This window comes from Myotis yumanensis, unplaced genomic scaffold (assembly GCF_028538775.1).
Source record: "Myotis yumanensis isolate MYYU_CA2020_CCGP unplaced genomic scaffold, mMyoYum1.0.hap1 SCAF_6, whole genome shotgun sequence".
In the NCBI taxonomy this organism is placed as follows: Eukaryota; Metazoa; Chordata; class Mammalia; order Chiroptera; family Vespertilionidae; genus Myotis; species Myotis yumanensis.
In genome coordinates, this window is record NW_027223757.1 from 52,349,167 (window position 1) to 52,373,238 (window position 24,072).

Here is a 24,072-nt window from a genome sequence, read left to right on the forward strand (position 1 = left end):
TTTCTTTTTGGTTCTCTAATTGAGTGATATTTTTAACTCTGTCTTCTAATTCACTGATTCGATCCTCAGCTTCTCCTAATCTGCTGTGTATTCCTTCCAATGTGTTCTTTATTTGTGTTATGTCATTCTTTATCTCAGACTATTCTTTTTTTATAGTTACTACATCTTTTTTTATACTGTTGAGCATTTTTAACATCATTACTCTGAACTCTGTTTCGGATAAATTTCTTATCTCTGCTTCATTTATCTTTTCTTCTGGAGAATTCTTTAGTTCTTTCATATGGGGTTTGTTTCTTTGTTTCCTCATTTTGGTTGTCTGTTTGGGTTTGTGACTATGTATTAGGTAGATCCTCTACACCTCTCAATCTCTAGTGCAGGACAGCGGTAAAAGCTGTTTCAGACTAATTGGATCAGACAAAGACTCAAAGCCTCCAGAGACTCCTCTTGTCTATAGACTAATACAGGGGTGGGCAAACTTTTTGACTCGAGGGCCACAATGGGTTCTTAAACTGGACCGGAGGGCTGGAACAAAAGCATGGATGGAGTGTTTGTGTGAACTAATATAAATTCAAAGTAAACATCATTACATAAAAGGGTATGGTCTTTTTTTTAGTTTTATTCATTTCAAACAGGCTGAATCCGGCCCGAGGGCCGTAGTTTGCTCACGGCTGGACTAATAGGATTCTGACTTGAATTGCCCCCAGGCAATCGTCCTCAGGTGTAGTGAGAGTTTTTTCAGCAGGATGGGCTGTGGCTTCTGATTAGAGGCTAATTGTTACTTTTAATTTCTTTTTTTTTTTTTTTTCCTTCCTCTAGCCTTTATTTATCTACTTTTAATTTCTTAAGTGGCCTCAGGGCAAGGTGTTTTCCAATAGGGCCGTGGTTGGCAAACTGTGGCTTGTGAGCCACATGCGGCTCTTTGGCCCCTTGAGTGTGGCTCTTCCACAAAATACCATGTGCAGGCGCGCACGTACAGTGCGATTGAAACTTCGTGGACCATGCGCAGAAGTCGGTATTTTGTGGAAGAGCCACACTCAAGGGGCCAAAGATCCGCATGTGCCTTGCGAGCCGCAGTTTGCTGACCACTGCAATAGGGTGTGTTGATTGTCTTTCCCCCAGGCAAGGCAGATGTCTATGTGGGAAAGATGTCCTCCACTGTGTGAGGGAATGGCTCAGCCCAGGAAACTTGGGGTGTGAAACTTGGGGTGTCTGCCTTCTGAGCTCTATCCCCCAAGTCCCCAGTCCTGGGTTCTGCTCTCACAGCTCCAGTCCACTTCATTCTCCCTCTGCCAGAGCACAAGGTGGGTAGCTCCACAGGGAATTTTGTGCACTGGCCCTTTAAGAGGGTACCAAACTTTCAGCTGCCACTCCCTGGCAGACAGCACCCCACTGCTTTCCACAGCTAGATGTTATGTGGGTACCCTCAGATTTGGTGCTCTCCGCTGGGGAGCCAAGCTTCGGGATTAGAATCCAGAGTTCTCAGTGGCATGTGTCGTCCCCCCCCCCCCCCCCAGCTGAGATATCTCTCCAGGACTTCAGTTGCTGTCTGTGGGTGCCTGGCCAGCCCTTTCACGCCACCGCCCCTCCTACCAGTCTCTATGCCAGTGATGGCGAACCTTTTGAACTTGGCGTGTCTGCATTTTGAAAAACCCTAACTTAACTCTGGTGCCGTGTCACATATAGAAATGTTTTGATATTTGCAACCATAGTAAAACAAGATTTGTATTATTGATATTTATTTTATATATTTAAATGCCATTTATCAAAGAAAAATCAACCAAAAAAATGAGTTCATAGGTTCACCATCACTGCTCTATGCAGTCTCCACCTTTGGTCCTTGGGTATCAGGGTTCTCTCCTGTGAGTTTTCCGTTGATTATTCCAGAAGCCTTTCCGTATTTCAGTTGTAATTCTAGCTTGTTTCTGGGAGCATGTTCGGGCAGCATCCTCCTACTCTACCTCCATTTTTGTAAACTCATTTATTTTCAAAGCTATTTAAAAAAAATAATTTTTAAATTAGCTGGTGTAATTGTTAATTCATTCAGTTAGCCTATTTGTGGGATTATGCTGTAGGCTTAGTGGATATGTAAAGTTCTTGAAACACACAGAAGCCTGAAACATTTTTGGATTTGTAGAACTACAGCTTTACAATCCCTTATCTGAAACCCTTGGGGCCAGATGTTTCCAATTTGTACCATGTTACCTTCCCTAGGGACAGTACCTCCTAATTTATTTATTATGGAAGTTCTCAAATATGTCAAAAATAAGAAGAATAGTAAAATAGAATCCCATATATCTATCATCCAGCTTCAGTAATGATCATTTTGCTGAATTTTTCATCTTTCCTCTCCTCCCCCTCACAGATTTTTTGAGTATTTTAAACAAATCAGAGGTATACCATTTCACTAAAAATGTTTCAGTATGCATTTCTAACTGATAAGAATTTTTGGTTTTTATGTAATCACTATGAAGATATCCCAAAGAGAATAATAAAAAATTCCTTAATGCCATCTAAAGCCCAATCCATTTTTAGGTTTCCTCAATTATCTAAAAAATGTTTTTTTTCAAGTTAGATTTTCAAACCAAGCTCCAACAGTATCTATATATTGCACTTTGTAGTTATGTCTCTTGCCTCTTTGATTCTCTTTTTTTAATGCCATCAGTTTGTTGGAGAATCAGGTTGTTTGTCCTGTAAAATCCTATACAATACAGGCCTAATATGCTAAGTGTCCGATCATCTAGTCGTTCGTTCAACCAATCAAAGAGTAGTATGCTAATGATACGTTAAGGCTGCTCAACTGCTCACTATGATGTGTACTGATCACCAGAGGGCAGATAGTTGACCCGTTGACCAGTCGCTATGACGTGCACTGATCACCAGGGGGTTGACGCTTCGACCACTAGGTTAGCTTGCTGCTGGGGTCTGGCAGATTGGGACGGGCCGGACACGCCCTGCAGGCCTCCAGCAGTCCCTCCCCAGCTGGCCAACCTGTGTCTCTCCCTGGCCCCGATCGTGCACCGATGTGGTCCCTCAGCCTGGCCTGCGCCCTCTCGCAATTGGGACCCCCTGGGAGATGTCAGAGAGCTGGTTTCAGCCCGATCCCACAGGCCAAAGGACCCCACTGGACCTCTAGTGCACCAGGCCTCTAGTATTTCATAATCTGGATTTTCCTATTGCTTCCTCATGGTGTCAGTTAACTTGTTTCTTTATCTCCTCTTTGTCTTATAAGTTGGTAGTTGAATCTATAGACATAATTGTATTCAGTTTTAGGGTTCTAGACAAGAATATTTCATAGAGTATGTTGTATTACTTTCTTACAAGCCGCATCTGGAAACACATCACTTTCACTGGTACTAAGATGAATAAGTGGGTTCAGGTGGCGGCAGCTTGATTCCTCTTATAAAGTTCTTCATCTTTCTTTTACCTAATGATTTTAGTATCCATTGCTGATTGTTGCCTTAATCCAGTATTTCACTAGGGGTTGCAAAATGATTTTTCTCATTCTCTCATTCATGTATTAACTGGAATTCTTTAGTAAGGAACTATTCCTTGGTTATCCTGAAATGCAGTTTGTACAGGAAAGGCAAGTTAAATATTTCATTCTTTCCTTTTATTTCTTAACTAGAGGCCTGGTGCACAAAATTCATGCATGGGCGGGGGGTCCCCTCAGCCCAGCCTGCACCCTCTCCAATCCGAGACCCCTCAGGGGATGTCCGACTGCTGGTTTAGGCCCCATCCCCAGGATTTTTTTTTTGCAGGTAAACATACGAATATTAACACCAAGTGGGACAAATAGACTAATATTCACATAACTGGCAGTCGGACATCCCTCTCAAAATCTGGGACCACTGGCTCCTAATTGCTCACCTGCCTGCCGGCCTGGTCGCCTCCAACTGCCCTTCCCCTGCCAGCCTGGTCGCCCCCAAGTGCCCCCCCCTGGCCTGGTCGCCCCCAACTGCCTCCCCTGCCTGCCTAGTCACCCCCAACTGCCCCCTATGCTGGCCTGGTTGCCTCTAACTGCCCCATCTGCTGGCCTGGTTGCCCCTAACTGCTCCCCCCCCCCGGCCAGCCTGGTTGCCCCTCACTGCCCCCCTTGCTGGCCTGGTCACCCCCAACTGCCCCCCTGCTGGCCTGGTCTCCCCACGCAGCCTGCTGTTCAGTTGTTTGGTCATCCCTCACTAACCCCCCTGCCGGCCTGGTTGCCCCACACAGTCTGCTGTTCTGTCGTCCGTCCATTTGTTTCGGTGGTTTCGGTTGTGACGGCCCCTGGCTTTTTATATATTAGGATTTTCAGAATAGTGAGTTGGCATCTTAGCAATGTCCAGCAGTGACTGATTAATTATTTTTTTTGAGAATCTGTATGAACTGTATTTTTTATATAGTTGACGTACTTAAATTAGTTGCTGTCAATATTTATTCTTATGTCTATACCAGAGGCCCTGGTGCACAGATCTGTGCACATTGAAGGAAAATTAATTAGAAGAAATATTTTAATATCTCTATTCGCCCTTTCTCTATAATAGAAGTGTCAGATGAAGGAAAATTAGTAAAATGTATGTGAAAATAATATATAACTTAATAAATAAACAATAACAACATAACAACAAAGACATATAAAAACAAAAACATGATATAAAAACAACAAAAACATGATATAAAAACAACATTGACGAAAACAATGACTGATAAATTGATTAAACTTATTCTAATATCTCCCTGTATACCACATTAAGAGTAGAAACACTTTCAGAATGCTTGACTAATTTCCCTTGTGATGAAGTATTTACAACTTTAACATCACACGCCCTTTCGAACTTGAGTGACAGCAACATAACTGACCATGTCCGAAAATGGGTTCAAGTAGGAATTTTCCTACTCTGTCTACACTGGCACCAGTGAGAGCTTTATATGTGTCGCATCTGTGCGAGTCAATATTTATTTTTAAATTGTCAATGTGCGTCATATGTACCAGCTGGTCGGACAGTCGGATGGTCGGTCACTTAGCCTTTTATGTATATAGATTGCTTCTTCCTAGGCCAGAGGGAGCCCCTTTAAGCTGGTTTCTGTATCCTTTTGATATCACCCCATTGATGGTTTCCTTATTTTCTGGCACAAGATGTTTTCTAGATGTGGGATCAGTTATTTCTTTAAGGGGTCTGGTTTCTGAGTTCTCTTTAGTGGAAAATAGTACTTAGAGACAGTCTGGGTGTTAGACAGCTTTTAAACTAACATTTTTGCAGGTAAAATACGAATATTCACACCAAGTGGGACAAATAGACTAAGTAATGTCATATCAGTTCAGGTTAAGTTCTGTCCCCAGTTTACCAAAAATCTTATTTTTTTAGAGCTGTTTTGAAATTATAATTACAAACGAGATTATGTAGCTATAGTGCACTTGTTTGCATGCACAGGAATAAAAATAGTTACTTTTAGAATAAGAAATTTGTGAGCTGGAGAAATTAAAAAATCTGTTTTGTGTTAAAAGAGAAGCACCCGATTTCTTAGTAAAAGGTAGACTATGCATAATAGATATAGAACTTAATTAATGCCTGTAATTTTCATGTTTCTAGTTATAAATACATGTGACAACTTTGAATATGTATTTTCATGAGTAGCACACGGTTATTTTTATAAAAATCTTTTTATTAAATAAAAGTAAGATAACTTGACACATTACAAGTTCTTAATTATTTGTTTCTTTTTAATGTTTTCATTTTTGTTGCTCATTTGGATCAGGTCTCAACCTCAGAACTATTGACACTTTGTACTGGATAATGCTTTATTTTGGGGGACTCTCCTGTGCATTGGATGTTTAACAGAATCCCTGGCCTTATCCCCTGCTAGTTGTGACAATTAAAAATGTCTCCTGATACTGTCAGGTGTTCTTGGATGGGGTGGGGGATAGAGCAAAAGTGCTTCCAGTGGAAAACCACTGATTTAGACTGATCAGATAAGTTTTTTGATCCTAAAAAAAATAATTTACAGTATCTTACTGTTGAGATAGAAAGGAAATTGTGTATATTGAGATCAGGCTTTATTTAAAGATATATTGCCACTAGCCCTTTGTAAGTCACCTCTTTCTAATTTATACTTATATATTCAGTACGTATATTTTATCTTTTTCTCCTTTTATTGGGGAGATTGTTTCTTCTCTTGATTTGATTTTAAAAAACACAGTTTTCCCTTAATGTGTAGATTAGTGTTAATAATTTTGGAAATGCTCTATGAATTTATTTCATTCTTTTTTAAAAATATGTTTTTATTGATTTTAGAGAGGAAGGGAGAGGGATAGAGAGATAGAACATCAATGATGAGAGAGAATCACTGATTGGCTGCCTCCTGCACGCCCCCTACTGGGGATCGAGCCCACAACCCAGGCATGTGCCCTTGGCTGGAATCGAACCTGGGACCCTTCAGTCTGCAGGCCGACGCTCCATCTACTGAACCAAACTGGCCAGTGCTATTTCATAATTCTTAGCTTACCTAGAAAATGAAGACAAATTGAATAAGAAATTAATTTGTAATAGTTAACAGTGAGCTAATCTTTAGATTTTAAACTGTGCTTTTTACTTGCCACTAGATGGACCTGTTCTCATAATGAATTGAGGAAAACAGAAATCTTTTCTTTTTTAAAATCCTCAACCAAGGATGTTCTCATTGACTTGTAGAGAGAGAGAGGAAGGGAGAGAGAGAGAGAAACATCAATGTGAGAGAGAAACATCCGTCAATTGCCTCCATTATGTGCCTGACTAGGAAATTGAACCTGCAACCTTTTGTTGCACGGGACAGTGCTCCAAATAACTGAGCCACCCGGCCAGGGCTAAAATCTTTCCTTTTTAACATTGAAGACATATCAGACTAAGCTTGTAGGATACTCAAATAATGGAATTATTTTACATTACATGCATAATCTTCCTTTTTTGGGGGGTAGAGATTTGTCAGTAACACTAAAACTTTATGTATTTTCACAACAAAGTATTAAAAGAGCAATTGTACTTTCTTAAATTATATATTGTCGCATGACTTAATCATTTAATTGGCAATTATTCTTATATTTCCTGTTCATAAAAAACATTTAATCTTGCTTGAGTAAAACTTAGGGCCAAAAATAGTAGTGGTTTAGGTGATAACATACCTCAAATTAGAATGTTTGCTGCTTAAATTGGTCTGAAATATAAAGCAGAAGGGAAATTTACATGTTGGGTTAAGATACATATTGAATAAAAGTCTGTTTACAGCTAATGTTATTGTAACTTTTTTGAATTCTCCTTTCTTACAAAGCAGTGGAGGATGATGGAATTTATAGAATTTCATTATTATAGCCATGTACTTCTAAGAGGGTTCTTTTTCTATTTAGGGCTGACCTCTTTACTTTTTCCCTTCAGAAACTTCATTTCAGTTATGACCTTGTTCTCTATATTGTCAACCTCTGTGATTTAACTAGGTCCTTTCAGCCTGTAAACATATTTAAGCCTCTCATATTAAACTAGAGGCCTGGTGCGCAAAAATTCATGCACTGTGGGGGCGGGGCGGGGAGAAGGGCCCCTCAGCCTTCCCTGCCCCTCTCACAGTCTAGGAGTCCTCAGGGGATGTCCTACTGATGGCTTAGGCCTGCTTCTCTGCGGGAGGCGACTGGGCCAAATGGGAAGGCGCTGCCCCCATCACCCTGCTGCTGCTGCTGCCAGCTGCCATAGTTGCCTGCCCTCGGCCCTCGGCCCTCGGCCCTTGCAGCCGCTGTGGCTTTGTCTGGAAGGACGTTTGACTGTCTGGTCTAATTAGCATATAATGCTTTTATTATTATAGGTACTACACTACTATTTCTGCAAAAAAGCCCCTCCAAAGCCCCCACCTCCCCAAACTATCCCTTTCTTTCTGTTGTATATTTCTCCTCCTGACTTTTTGAAAGATTGATACTTTATTCTTATTCACTTTCTTGCAATCTGGAGTCCTGCCTCTGCACTCTTAAATCACGACTTTCAGTTCTAAGCATTATGTGACATTTAAACAGCCAAGCTCTAATGTCTTGAATCTTCCTTTTTTCTTTGTTTTCTGACACCATAACAGTTCATTTTTAATCTTTGTTTATGGTTGCTCCCCACCCCCCACTTATTCTTGAAAGGTTGGTTTTCCTCATATTTAATCCTTAATTTTCTTCTCTTATTTTATACTAGAGACCTGGTTCATGAAATTCGTGCACTGGGGGAGGTGTCCCTCAGCCCAGCCTGCACCCTCTCCAATCTGGGACCCCTATGGGACCGGGCCTAAACCGGCAGTTGGACACTCCTTTCACAATCCAGGACTGCTGGCTCCTAACTGCTCGCCTGCCTGCCTGCCTGATTGCCCCCTAACTGCTCCCCTGCCGGCCTGATTAACACCTAACTGCTCCCCTGCCAGCCTGATCTTGCCCCCAACTGCCTTCCCCTGCCAGCCTGATCTCACTTCCAATTGCCCTCCCCTGTCAGCCTGGTCGCCCCCAACTGCCCTCCCCTGCCAGCCTGGTTGCCTCCAACTGCCCTCTGCTGCAAGTCTGGTCCCCCGCAACTGCCCTCCCCTGCCAGCCTGATTGCCCCAACTGCCCTCCCCTGCTGGCCTGATCTTTTCCCAATGGCCCTCCCCTGCCAGCCTGATCTCACCCCCAATTACCCTCCCCTGCTGGCCTGATCTTGCCCCCAACTGCCCTCCCCTTCTGGCCTGATGGCCCCTAACTGCCCTTCCCTGCAGGCCTGTTCTCCCCAACTGCCCTCCCCTGTCGGCCTGGTTGCCCCCAACTGCCCTTCCCTGCCGGCCTGATCTTGCTCCCAACAGCCCTCCCCTGCCAGCCTGATCTCGCCCCCAACTGCTCTCCTCTGCCGGCCTGATCTCACCCCCAACTTCCCTTCCCTGCCTGCCTGATCACCCCCAACTGCCCTCCCCTGCAGGTCTGATCTTGCCCCCAACTGCCCTCCCCTGCAGGCCTGATCTTGCCCCCAACTGCCCTCCTCTGCCGGCCAATTTGGTTCTGATTGGTCGGTTTCTATGCCAGTCAGCGTCAAAAGCTCCGCCTCCTAGCCAGCCATTGGCTCCTCACGGTTGACCCAGATTTGGTTCTGATTGGTCAGTTTATATGCTAGTCAGTGTCAAAAGCTTTGCCTCCTAGGCAGCCATTGGCTCTTCACTGTTGACCCAGATTTGGTTCTGATTGGTTGGTTTCTATGCCAGTCAGCATCTCTGGGCCTATCAACAGGGCCTGATCAGAAAGGCAGGACTGATCAGCAGCCCCAGTGGAGGCCTGGAGAGAAATGGAGACACAGCTGCTGGCTGGGCCAGGAGAGAAAGAGGCAAGTGCTGATCAACAGCTTCCACAGAGGCTACGGATCAGACCCTGCTTCTCTCTTCAGGCCTCTCTCGGCCTGATTCGCAGCCCCCTCAGCAGTCAGTGCTGGGTCACCATGCCTGCAGCCATAATAGTCAGTGCTGGGTAGCCACGGCAACCCAGCGCTGACTGCAGGACTGACTTCTGGTTGGTCAAGCCTCCCAGTCGTTGTGGATGTGATGGACCCAGGGTTTTTATATTTAGGATACCTATTCTTAGCAATCTTATCCACACCATAGACCCCTTCCATAGTTGACTATATATTGCTTATTCTTGAATCTACAACTTCAGCCAGACCTTTCTGTGAAGCTCTTTACCTTTATTTACAAATACTTCTAAGTCCTATAAGAACCTTAAATGCAGCATGTCCAAATGTATGTACTTACTCATTGCCTTGGCTGTAGTATGATGTAAACTCCTGTACTTCCTAACCTAGTAAATGGTGCCACTGCCCAATTAGTCACCCAAGTCAGGAAACAAAGACTCCTTTAAAGTCTTTCCTCTCAATATTGACAGTCATTTACCCCTCAGAATGCAGATTCTACCTTAAATGTGTCTTCAGTCTGCCTTTCCTCCTTATCTCCATCACTATGACCTTTGTAACTCAGACGCTTGTCTCACACATTAACTACTGAGATGGCTTCCTTATTGGTTTTCTTGCTTCATTGTTGCTTTCTCTATATCTTCTGATGAGCTACCATTGGAGTGATTATCTGAAACTTGATAATTTTATTGCCATGCTTAAAATTCTCTAATATCACCCCATTGCCCTTATTATTTCTTTAGTATGATGCACAAATTTCTTCAGGATTTTGATCCTCTCACTGTCTTCAACTGCATTTGGCATTACTTTTTTATCCTATTCCATGCTCTATCCATTCTCATTCATTTAAAATGCTATTTTTGATTTATAAATTTACATTTGTACAAATTTCTCCTACTGTCTGCAGTTTCTTTGTATCCTTGTTGATTGAGCATTGTTTATTGACTAAGTTTTTTTAAATTTCTCATTCAAGGATATGTTTTCATTGATTTTTAGAGAGAGGATGAGAGAAAAGACAGTAGATATGAGAGAAACATTGATTGGTTGCCTCCTGTATGGCTCCTGACCAGGAATTAAACCAGGAATCTTTTGGTGTACAGGACGACACTCCAACCAACTGAGCTACCCTGCCAGGGCCATTGACTAAGTCACAGGATGCTTTGTATCCACGGAGAAGAGTAGTTTGTAAAAGGTAACATTAAAAAGAAAGACATAGCTCGGTTGGTGTGACTCAGTGATTGAGCATTGATCTATGAACCAGAAGGTCATGATTCGATTCCTGGTCAGGGCACATACCCGGGTTTCTGGCTTGATACCCAGTAGGGGTTGTGCAAGAGGCAGCCAATCAATTATCCTTTCTATGTTTCTATCTCTCTTTCCCTCTCCCTTCCTCTCTGAAATCAATAAAAATATATTTAAAAAATAAGTAAAAAGACATAGTCTTAAATACCCGGGTAGCCTACCATTAAACAGAAATTACAGGAAAGCCTTTATTTTGAGGTTTGCAGGAGAGTGAGTTAACCCTGACAATAAAGTTGTCATGTTGGTAATGTCCATCAACCTGTTATTATTACTTGTTCAAAGTAGTTAAAATGACTTAAAAATGCAATTATTTTTAGAATTTATGAAGCTCATTTGCAGCTTTTCAGAACATAGAGGTAGGATCACACTGATCTCAAATATGTCCTGAAAAAAGGTTTAAGAAAAAGAAATTTTTTTTCTCAGCAGGTTTTCTTCTAAAAGTTTTTTTTGAAAGATTATAACGTAATATAAAGATACAGTCAGATGGTTTCTAGAGAACTTCAAAGTAGTTTTATTTTTAGTGTATATCAGTTATTTTCTGTATTCAGTCAGGGGTGTGTGTGTGTGTGTGTGTCCCCTTAGAGTTGTGTGCTTGAAAATGCCTCCTTATTTAAAATGCTTGAAATCTTTGTGTTAAGAGAAGTCTTTAGATCTAGAGATAATTTGTAACTAATAAATCAGTACCTTATAATAAATCAATATGTATTACATTTAAACTTCTAGCTAGTGCTATAAATTAGATTCTAAGCAACTTCAACTGACAAGTTAGTAATAATTATAAGAGAGGCTGAGTTTTTTAAAATGTAGATATTTTATAAAATGATTGAAATGTTTTGATTGCAGATTGGAGTTTTAAAGTAAAATGTGGCTTCTGAAGTGAAAAAAATTTAAAACAATGCTACTTTATTTTCTAGGTGTTCATTGTACCCATGGCTTCAATCGTACCGGTTTCCTCATATGTGCCTTTTTGGTGGAGAAAATGGATTGGAGGTATTTGTTTCTTGTAATAATGGGAGGAGACATATTTAGTAATGGATAAAAAAATTTCATTGATTTCAAAAAAATATGTTTTTATTGATTTTTTTTAGAGAGAAAGGAAAGGAGAGAGAGAGAGTTAGAAACATTGACGAGAAACATCAATCGGCTGCCTCCTGCATGCTCCTTACTGGGGATTGAGCTTGCAACCTGGGCATGTACCCTGACCAGGAATGGAACCAGCAACCTCTTGGTGCTTGGGACATTGCTCAGCCAACTGAGCCACACTGCCGGGCTCATTCATTTTTTTTTTTTAGTTTTAGCGCTTTATATTGCCAAATCTTTGGTGAAGTCATGATTAATATAGTTTGAATTTTTTTTCATTTTAGTTTGGTTAATCTTTAGAATACCATTCATTGGTGTTTTTCTACTAAGTAGCATTTTAGTTGAGTGCTCATGGACCCCATATTCTATGTATTTTCTTTTCCAGATGTTTTTCTCTTATGAGACACAAATTCTTCCAATATTTTGTGTTCATATTCACCTTTGGAAGTTCCTGCTGTTGTTTTTTTTTATAATTTTTAATAGTACCTTTTTATAGCTGTTAAGTACTAGGAAAAACAGAAGATTTTGTAGAGAAGTTATTTTGGGGACAGTGTTACTATTTAAACCAATCAGCATGTTTTTATTTTAGTGAAATACCTTTTTAAATCTCGAGACATTAGAATGTTAGTTACTCAAAAATTCCTGAGAGAATGGGATATTAATTTCCTCATTTACTGATTGAGGGTTATTATTTTGTTTACAAAGCCTTCCACACAGTAGGTCCTTCTCTGAATATAATCAGCAGAAGTACACATCAGATTGTATGTTTTATTTCCCTGTCATGCATCCTCAGTGGTTCTCTTCTGCATGCACTTCTAGGGCAGCCTTTCTGGCCTTTCAGATGTTCTACACCAGCGATTTTCCACCTTTTCATCTCATGGCACACAAACTAATGACTAAAATTCTGCAGCATACCAAAAAATATATTTTTTGCCAATCTGACAAAAACAGGAATAATTTTGATTCATTCACACTGAATGGCTATTGTTGTGTTGGCTGTTGTCATTTTTTAAATTTAACAATCTAAGGGAAAAGATGTCTTTGTCCTGACTAAATAGGTATTTGCATGTTTTAAAAATTCTTACGGCACATGGGTTGAAAATTGCTGCTCTATACAATAACCTCAGAATCCTGTGTCAGATTCAGCCTATGCTTAACCTTTCTCTGATGACTTATGCTCATATTAACTGGGTTTGTTGAAAGTTCCTGAAAAACCAGCATGCTTTTTAACTTTTATTGATACTGCTCTTCAAATTTCTTTGACATTTTTCCTTAAGAGTCAGGAAACCTCAGTCAGAGACCTCAACCTTTAAAGCTTTATTTAAATTCTTCATAGACTTAATACAGGTCTCTTCTATACACTCATTGCAATTTACTTCTAGAGTTAGGAATTATCAATGTACCTTATGTTCAAACTGTTTCAGAATGAATTTGTCCCTTAATAGATTGAAAGCCTTAAGAGTGGGACTGATTTGTCCTTTATAAATCGTATGGTGCCTTAAATATAATAAACTAGAGGCCCAATGCACGAAATTCGTGCAAGAGTAGGCCTTCCTTTCCCCGGCTGCTGACACCAGCTTCCCTCTGGCACCTGGGACTTGGGCTTCCCTCTGGCCGCTGGCAGGCACCCGGGACCCTGGCTTCCCTCACAGCCCTGGCTTCATCCGGAAGGTCATCCAGAAGGACGTTTGGTCTAATTAGCATATTGTGCTTTTATTATTATAGATAAGTTTTGAAAAATCTGCATAAATGGAGAGTAGTGAGGAAATTGCATGGTGTTTGTTTTCCATAGTATTGAAGCAGCAGTTGCCACTTTTGCTCAAGCAAGACCACCAGGAATTTATAAGGGTGATTATTTGAAAGAACTTTTTCGTCGCTATGGTGATATAGAGGAAGCACCAGCCCCACCTGTATTGCCAGATTGGTGTTTTGAGGATGATGAAGAGGAAGATGAGGATGAGGATGGAAAGAAAGAACCAGAACCTGGGTCAAGCGCCTCCTTTGGCAAAAGGAGAAAAGAACGGTTAAAACTGGTAATGAATAAAAATATTATAGTCTTTACCTTTTTTCTTCATCAGATTTATGAAAATCTTCATGAGATTTATGAAAATGGAATGTTGACTATTTTCTTTTACTAGATATGTGAGGTTATTTCATTCTAGTTATTTATAAAGATTCTTGATAGCCATTACTCCTTGCCTTTTCTACAAGAAAAGTTTGTTATGTAAATTCATCCTGTTTTTGTTTCTTAGGTAAACCAAAGATCTCTTATACATTGGACTCAGAATTTACTATTTCTTTGCAGAGTATTATGAAATTCCAATTAAATATTTAGTGAAAATTTTACAAATGCTTTATAAAATTATCTGTCTCTCATTCTAATCTTCATAAATGTATTTGAACTCTAATAAAACATTTTCCTTTTATTTTAAGGGTGCTATTTTCTTAGAAGGTATAACGGTTAAAGGTGTAACTCAAGTAACAACTCAACCGAAGTTAGGAGAAGTACAGCAGAAGTGTCGTCAATTCTGTGGCTGGGAAGGGTAATAAATATTTTACTGTTTTAAATAAAATTTATTCTTACTTTGCAACACTTAACATTGAAGCAAACGTTAACATAGTTTCTTTGCTTCTTGAAATTTGTATTTTTACATAGAGTGCTTACAAAGATTTAAGAGTTTTTCTCAAGACAAGCAGTGTAATAGACAGTTGAGTCAAAAATTAGTTGACTCACATGTCTTTCTACAGGATTAGAAAGTTACTATAGTATAAAATGTTTTGTATGTTTGAATCTACTGTTGCAGATTAATGTTTGGGTTGCCCTTATTGTATTAAGAGAGAAGACATAAAAATTGAATATGCCCATATTTCAGTAGAATTCAGGAGAGAAGTCACTGCTCTTATCTCTTGCTCTCTGATCTTGGTCTGTGAACATTTCTGTTGATCGTTGCTGTCTAATGCTGAAAATTATAATATAGCTGGGACATGATGAAACAGGATTATCAGCCTAAAAATTCCTATTATAAGTAACTTTTTGACTGGTATATACAGATCCATCACCTAGAAATAATTTTAAATAAAAGATGAAAATGATGATGAAGTAATACTGGTTTTAGTGTTGTGTTAAACCCTTGCCAGAGTCCTTTAATCTTGATCTACATTTCTCCTGTTTTGTCACTTCTGGGCATCTTTTGGGGAGAAACTTGCCAACCCTGTACAGTTAGGCCAAGCTGGCAGTGTCATGATGGAGCAATATGGGGTCTAGAATAATGTAGAATAACTAAAGCAAGATTTAAACTTCTTCCTGATTTAAAAGACTTGTAAATGTACCTGTTTTACTACTTAGATCATGTGTATATTTAAAAACTAGAGGTCTGGTGCACGAAATTTGTGCAGGGCAGGGAGTGTGTGTCCCTCAGCCCAGCCTGCACCCTGTCCAACCTGGGACCCCTCGAGGGATGTCTGACTGCCTGCAGGGATCAGGCCTAAACGGGCAGTCAGACATCCCTCTCACAATCGGACTGCTGGCTCCCAACCGCTCGTCTGCCTGCCTGATTGCCCCTAACCGTTTCTGCCTGCCAGCCTGACCACTCCCCTGACAGCCTGATCGATGCCTAACTGCTCTCCTGCCGGCCCAAGTGCCCCTAATTGCCCTTCCCTGCAGGGCTAGTCACCCCCAACTGCCCTCTCCTGCTGGCCTGGTTGCCCCCAACTGCCCTCCCCTGCTGACCCGGTCACTCCTAACTGCCCTCCCTTGCCAGCCTTGCCATACCTAACTGCCCTCTCCTGCAGGCCTGGTCGCCCCCAACTGCCCTCCCCTGCCAGCCTGGTCGCCCCCAATTGCCCTCCCCTGCATGCCTGGTTCCCCCAACTGCCCTTCCCTGAAGGCCTGGTCCCCCCCAACTGCCCTCCCCTGCAGGCCTGGTCACCCCCAACTGCTCTCCCCTGCAGGCCTGGGTCCCCCCAACTGCCCTCCCCTGCAGGCCATCTTGTGGTGGCCATCTTGTGTGTTGGAGTGATGGTCAATTTGCATATTACCTCTTTATTATATAGAATTAGCCCAATAGGTATAGTAGTGGCAATTAGAATCTTGATAACTTATGTTCTAAAATGTTAAGAAAATGATAACCGTTTGTTAGTATTCTTGTGAAATCTAGTATTTTTCCAATTGACATTAATCTCATGATAGGGAGAACATTGTATGAACATGTGACTTGTGAGGTTGGTTTCAGACATGCAGTGCTTTCTATGGATACCAGCCATAACAATAAAATATTCTTTTTTAAGGTCTGGATTCCCTGGAGCACAGCCTGTTTCCATGGACAAGCAAAATATTAAACTTTTAGAGCAGAATCCATATAAAGTAAGCTGGAAAGCAGATGGTACTCGGTAAGTTCTACTTCTAGAAATAGTCATACAAGTAACCCTAATGCTTGAAGAAAATTGCTTTGTTGTTAGAGAAGGTTTGCACTCTGGGGAGTGTGAATTTCTGACTTGAACAACAAAATAAGGCATGTTTCAAATTTTGGGTAGTTTTTCTTTTGCTAATATTCTTAGCTATGTAATATTCTCATTCTGCTAAATTTTTGCTTTCAGAGTTCTGTTAGTTTAACATAAATCCATACCAAATTTAAGTTTGGAAGTGTTTTTTCCCTTGATAATATTGTGCTGTTTGGTATATCTGGTGCCCACCTTGTCTTTAATGGTTCCTGGGAACTCCTAAAATTAACAGATGTGCCCTAGCTGATTTGGCTCAGTGGATAGAGCATCAGCCTGAGGACTGAAGGGTTCTGAGCTCGTTTCTGGTTAAGGGCATGTACCTCAGTTGAGGGCTTGAACCCTGGTCTGGTTTGGGGCATGTGCCAGGGGTCAACCAATCGATGCTTCTCTCATATTGATGTTTCTCTCTCTGTTTCTCCCCTTCCCTTCCTTTCTAAAAGTCAGTGGAATAATATCCTCGGCTGAGGATTAATAAAAACAAAACAAAAAAAATTAACAGATGTGCTGTCAGTTTATAATCTAAATATTACCAGCTCTCCCTGATTCATTCTATATTTTATTTCTTTGAATAGGTTTTTCATTTTCTTTTAATCCTTGCTAATTCTTTTTGTAATTTTATACACTCTTTAGGCTGTATTCTTACAACAAAGCTTAGTTTCAAATTTCATATTCCTAAGTTTTAAAATATTAATATAAGTTTTGTGTTTCCTCAATAATATTTAACTCTTTCTTTCTGTTTTATAATCCATATTTTTACAGCTTTGATATCTATATGTATTTAGTAAATCTTCATTTAGCAATTGGTTATTGATAGTCGAAATAATTATTTTTCAGATATTAATGTAGGAGTCCTATTAACTTTTTCATAACAAAGAAAAATGTTTTAGAATAATTAAGAGTGCACATATATTTTAGTTTTTCCCCTAGCTTTATTGAGGTATAATCGACATATCTTGGGTAATTTAAAGTGTACAATATGTTGATTTGATGTACTTATATATTGTAAAATGATTACTGTCATAGCATTAGCTAACACCTCCATCACTTAACATAATCACCATTTCTTTTTTGTGATGAGAAAATTTAAGATCTACTGTCTTAGCAAGTGTATAATATAGTATTAGAAACTATAACCACCATACTGTACATTAGATCACCAGAACTTATTTGTCTTACAACTGGAATTTTGCCAACATCTCCCCATTTCCATCACCCTTTCAGTCTCTGGTAACCACCATTCTAGTATCTGTTTCTATGATTTTGGCTTTTTCAGATTTCATGTATAAGCGATATACAGTATTTATCTTATTAATATTTATTGTTAATGTCTGTCTAATTTATAAATTAACTTTTATCATAGGTATGTATATATAGGAAAAAAGCATAGTACATATAGGGTTTGGTGATATTTGTGGTTTCAGGCATCCACAGGGGGTCTTGGAACCTATTGCCCCCTGGATAAAGGGGGGTGCTGTATACCATGTCTTCTTTGTCTGTTTATCTGTTGATGGACATTTAGGTTGTTTTCGTATCTTTGCTATTGTGAATAATGCTGCAATAAAAAGGGGAGTGTAGATATATCTTTAAGATCCTGCTTTTATATTTTAATTTTTAGATGTTATTTTGAAGATGATATAGATTGCATTTAATTTTTATGAGCAGTTTTTGAATGTCAACGTGGCATTTATACTTTTTGTATTCTCCTTTTTTCATCTACATTTAATTGGTGGTGACCTTGAAGAGTCATATGGCCCTGGCGGATTTGGCTCGGTGGCTAGAGCATTGACCCAGGGTTGATGTCTCTCTGTCACATCGATGTTTTTCTCTTTCTCTGTCTTTCTCAATCCCTTCCACTCTCTCTAAAAATAATGGAAAAATATCCTCAGGTGAGGATTAAAAAATAAAAAGATACATATGGAGATATGTAGAGGGGCAGATACAACTTGATTATAATAATAATATAATGATATTTCAACATGATATGCTTTCTAGTAATTATATATATATATGTATATATATATATATATATATTTTTTTTAAATATATTTTATTGATTTTTTACAGAGAGGAAGGGAGAGGGATAGAGAGTTAGAAACATCGATGAGAGAGAAACATCGATCAGCTGCTTCCTGCACACTCCCCACTAGGGATGTGCCCTCAACCAAGGTACATGCCCCTGACTGAAATCGAATCTGGGACCCTTGAGTCCGCAGGCCAACGCTCCATCCACTGAGCCAAACCGGTTAGGGCTGTAATTATATTTTTATCAGTTGGGAATATATCATCACATTTTCTTTCATTTCATTTGTTGTAAAGTCTCTTCAACTTAGTAATTTTTAGCTTTTTAAAAATTTTATTTTGTAGATAACAAAATTCATTAAATTCAGAAAATAACAAAAAGAAGAAAATAAAAATAGTCATTTTATCACCTAAAGATTTATCATCACTACTATCATTGTGGTATTGAGACTTTATTCTTTTTTTTTTTTTTTTGTAATATATATTTTATTGGTTTTTTTACAGAGAGGAAGGGAGAGGGATAGAGAGTTAGAAAAATTGATCAGCTGCCTCCTGCACACTCCCCACTGGGTATGTGCCCGCAACCAAGGCACATGCCCTTGACCGGAAGCGAACCTGGGACCCTTGAGTCCGCAGGCTGACGCTCTATCCACTGAGCCAAACCAGTTAGGGCGAGACTTTATTCTTTTGGGTATAGTTATTGTTTTAATATTAATGCTTGGTGTAGTGAGTTCAAATGAAGTATGTCTTACATATATTTTTTATATATTTACATATAGATGCTCATTTGTTCACAGTATTTATTCATTTATATTTTTTATTGATCTTTTTTAGAGAAAGGAAGGGAGAGGGAGAGAGATAGAAACATTGATTGGCTGCCTCCTGCATGCCCCCTACTGGGGATGGAGCCTGCAACCCAGGAAGCGAACCAGTGAACTCTTGGTGCATGGGTTGATGCTCAACCACTGAACCACACTGGCCGGGCTGTTCAGAGTATTTTGAAGTTACTTTAAAAGTGAACTAGCTTCAGAAAACTAATATAAATGTATGATAAAAAATTCAAACAGTATAGAGAAATAAAATTAAAAATTTAAGTTTGCCTTATGTTCTTCTAGGAGTATTCATTCTACATGGATGAATCTATAAGCATGGATAGATATAGTTAAAGATTCAGATATATAGGATATGAATGCCTTGCCTCTTTATGCCCTCTTCCCTGGGCATATGTATTTTTGCAGAATAAGTAAAAATTAGTTTCACTGCTTATTTTCAGAATGTTGAAATAATATTTAATTTCAGAATCTATTAAATTGGTAGTAAGGATCAGCCTAAGTTGAGTTTTCTTGAGATGCATATTTTTAATAGATATGTAACAATGTCTTTTTTTAAATAATATATTTTTATTGATTTTAGAGAGGAAGGGAGAGGTAGAGAGAGATAGAAACATCAGTGATGAGAGAGAATCATTGATCGGCTGCCTCCTGCACACCCCACACTGGGGATTGAGCCTGCAACCTGGGCATGTGCCCTTGACCGGAATTGAACCCGGGACCCTTCAATCCTCAGGTCAACGTTCTATCCACTGAGACAAACCAGCTAGGGCTACAGTGTCTTAACAGATGGGTTTATTACCTACTTCTTTGAGTGAAGAAAGAGTGAAAAAAAAGAAAAAGAAAAGGTTAAGAGGAAAAGTGCCTATCTCTAGGCTTTGTACTACAAAATGGCTTGGGGATTTGGGGGTGAGGCAGAGTTTTGATCTGATGAGTTTCATATTATAAATATTCTTTACTTTCTACATTGCCTTCTCCATAGTATCCAAGGCTGTGATCATGGCAAACTTTGGGCAAAATAATAAAGTCTGCAAAATTTGTCAGTTGTATTTTGCCATCTTCCTTTTGTTTATTTTCCCTCCTGTGCTGTTGTATACCCCGTTTCATCTGTGTCTTAGTACTATTAGACCCTTAAATGATTAACTGAAGTAATTTGAGCCAATATGTGTTTGACTGATAATGGAAATATCTCATTTACTACAGAACCACGCTCTACCAAAACCAAAAGGAAGACTCCAAGTATTTATTTGAATACCCACTCTGTCTTAGGGTGCTTTATTCTGGGAGTAAAACATTTATGTGAGATGTAGATTTGATTTGCTTCAAATCTAGAGATCAGTTTGGGGGAAATGGTCATTTAACAGTACTGAGTGTTCTAACCCAGGAACATGGTATTTTCCTCCACTTATTTAAGTCATTTTCAGTGTAGAGATGTGGCATGTCTTTTACTAAATTTTTAAAAAAGAACCTGTGTTTTGATGTTGTAATTAACTGATTATTTGCATGTGGTCCTGAAAGGTGGCTGTATAATAAACTTTGAAATTATTTTTTTGGAAAATCAAGTGGAAAATTCTAGTACCTACTAAAGTCAAAGAAGGTTCATTGCTTTGAATTTGGACATACCATCTCACCATGGTAAATGGCTTCATACTCTAGTACAGGGGTCCTCAAACTACGGCCCGCGGGCCACATGCAAATACAAATATTGTATTTGTTTCCGTTTTGTTTTTTTACTTCAAAATAAGATATGTGCAGTGTGTATAGGAATTTGTTCATAGTTTTTTTTTAAACTATAGTCCGGCCCTCCAGTGGTCTGAGGGACAGTGAACTGGCCCCCTGTTTAAAAAGTTTGAGGACCCCTGCTCTAGTATGACACTTAGTTATTTGTGCATGTTGATATTGTACTAGCAATCTTGCTGAACCCTCTTATAAATTCTAATAGTGTGACTATAGAATTTATTGTATTTGCTATGTAGAATATATTTCCTGAAAATATTTCTATTTTTATTCAGTCATAATTAGTGTATGTGTGTGCGTGCATACTTACATGTGTATTATGATAATAGGACTTCTAGACAATGTGAAATTATATGTTATTGGGTATTGTCATGTTTTTACCTTCAGTGGGAATGATTTTCTGTTTTAGTATTAAGTATGCTATTTGCTGTAGGTTGTTTTTTTAAAAATATTTTTTATTGATTTTTTACAGAGAGGAAGGGAGAAGGAGAGAGATAGAGAGTTAGAAACATCAATGAGAGAGAAACATCGATCAGCTGCCTCCTGCACACTCCCTACTGGGGTTGTGCCCGCAACCAAGGTACATGCCCCTGACTGAAATCGAACCTGGGACCCTTGAGTCTGCAGGCTGACGCTCTATCCACTGAGCCAAACTGATTAGGGCTGCTGTTGGTTTTTACTACATAGCCTTTATCTGGTTAAGAAAATTACTATGTATTCCTGGTTTGCTAAGAATTTTTATCATCATTGAATTTTATCGTGCATTTTACCATTTGTTGAAATAAGTCATGAGTTTTCGCTATAATCTATTAATTCACTTAGTATAGTATACTGATAGTTTTCTGAAGTTGAACTATCTTTTTTCTAGTATGATGTTGGATTCAATGTGATACGTTTTGCATTTATGTTTATAAGTGAGATTGGTCTAATTTTTGTATTATCTTTGTGTGGTTTTGATAGGAAGATTATGCTAGTCTCTTAAAAATGAATCAGAGGTCTTTCCTTTTGTTTGTGTATCTAGAACATTTAAATAAGACTAGAGGCCTGGTGCACGGATTTGTGCATCGGTGGCCTGCAGGGATCGGGCTGAAACCGGCTCTCTGACATCCCCTGAGGGGTCCTGGATTGCGAGAGGGTGGTTCTCGGGTGATGCACCCTGGAATCTGGCTCCCTCCTCTCTGGTTCTGGGTGTGTCACCCGAGAACCACAGCTGCCAAGTCACTGCAGCTCGGCAGCTCCTGTGTTGAGTGTCTGCCCCCTGGTGGTCAGTGTGCATCATAGCTATCAGTTGGACAGTTGGACACTTAAGCTTTTTTGTATATATGGATAGGGAAAATCTGTTACTCTTATAAAGTTGTAAAAGGCTTAAATGAGGTAATTCATTTAAAGCAATTAGAAAACTGCTTAGCATACATTAGGCCCTGTAAAAGATAGCTACTGTTTATTTTTCTCTTCTCTCCTTTCAAGAATGCAACAAAGATATGTAACGAGTAATTGAATAAATGACTGAGTGAATGAATAAGTAAATTACTGTGGGAGGGACTAATAAAGAAAGTGATTAGCTGAAAGAATACAATATGTAATCAAACATCATATAGTTTGATATATCTAGGGACTACATATAGCTTGACTCATAGAATCTAGAAAGATAATCTACACTGGTCATAGAGGAGATACAGAAGGAGGGACCTCATGGGTGTAAATGCATTACCAGGAGAAGTGATAATAAAGGTACTGTGGATACAGTTGGAATTGAACTGTCTTGTAATTCTGAAATACTGCTTTTTCACATATTCTGTATAATATTCTGGGTAAAGATAATTAGAACTTTTATGATAGAATTTCTCTATGTACTTAGTTTATTAGTAGATTTTGTTATGCAGTGAAAAGAAACAGTCAGCCTGGCTGGTGTGGCTAAGTGGTTGAGCATCAGCCTGTGAAACTGGAGGTCATGGTTGATTTCCTGTCAGAGCACATGCCCAGGTTGCGGACTCAATCCCTAGTAGGGGGCATGCAGTAGGCAGCTGATTAATGATTCTCTTTCATCACTGATGTTTCCATTTCTCTGTCCCTTTTCCTTCCTCTCTGAAATCAATAAAAAAAAAATATATATATATATTTTATTGATTTTTTACAGAGAGGAAGGGAGAGAGATAGAGAGTTAGAAACATCAATGAGAGAGAAACATCGATCAGCCGCCTCCTGCACATCTCCTACTGGGGATGTGCCCGCAACCCAGGTACATGCCCTTGACCGGATTCGAACCCGGGACCTTTCAGTCCTCAGGCTGACGCTCTATCCACTGAGCCAAACCGGTTTTGGCAAAAAAAAATATATTTTAAAAAAGGAATAAATCACCCTTCATGAAAAAAAGAAATGATCAGTCTTCAAAATCTATTCATTCAAAATTAATTCAGCTTCCATGTGAAAGTGGTGAAGATTTAGAGCCTCGTAGAAATTTTAGAATTAATCTCACAAATTGTTTTAATTTTTCTTTTTAATCTAGAGATTAGATAGTATATATTTAATTTCAGCTGTTTCTGAATCATTAGGTTAAGAACCAAATTATTTTTTATAACTACTATTGTAATGCAAATAGTGAAATAAGCGATAATAACTCAGACTTTGTTTGACATAGGAAAAATGGAAGGCTATAGGAATAATTTGTAATAGACAAGCAAAAGCGCTGTAATGAATTGATAACCATATGAGTAAGCTCCTTTTGAGGGCTGGGAATTTTGTCTTTTTAAACACTATGTCCCCATTGCCTAAATATGTCCTCAGTAAATACTGATTCAATTGGATTAGTCATTGTAAAGCTGCTAATGTCTTTGAATAAAATAAATGGAAACACTTATTGTGGTTATGAAAACTTTGAAATGTAAAAAATTACAACTCTATGTCACATTTACTTTCTAAACAAAAATATAAACCATTTAGAAAAATAAAAAACACATAATTTAATAAAAAGGATATAGTAGGGCAGAATTTAAAGCTAGAGAGATTTAAGCAAGAACTTTAGTGTGGTGAAGGCCTGGGGTGGGAGTGCGAGGTGGGAGCGGGTCAGTGGGGGTAAAAAAGGGAACATCTGTAATACTTTCAACAATACAGATAAATTTAAAAAAAGAAAGAACTTTTATTTGTTTGGATTTATAGTAGGTAGGGATGATCTGTTATCTCCATAGAGTTGTTATAAAAGGATTCAATGA

General features: G+C 39.1%; 1 protein-coding gene across 1 annotated transcript in view; it reads left to right on the plus strand.

Moving 5' to 3' along the window:
• The window catches only part of RNGTT (RNA guanylyltransferase and 5'-phosphatase), a 201,488-nt gene that overhangs the window by 16,871 nt on the left and 160,545 nt on the right, over positions 1–24,072 (plus strand). The window contains exons 5-8 of the mRNA XM_070418106.1: positions 11,612–11,687; positions 13,570–13,810; positions 14,211–14,320; positions 16,065–16,166. Coding sequence (XP_070274207.1) covers positions 11,612–11,687; positions 13,570–13,810; positions 14,211–14,320; positions 16,065–16,166 — 529 coding nt within the window. The remainder of the gene's footprint in view (positions 1–11,611; positions 11,688–13,569; positions 13,811–14,210; positions 14,321–16,064; positions 16,167–24,072) is intronic.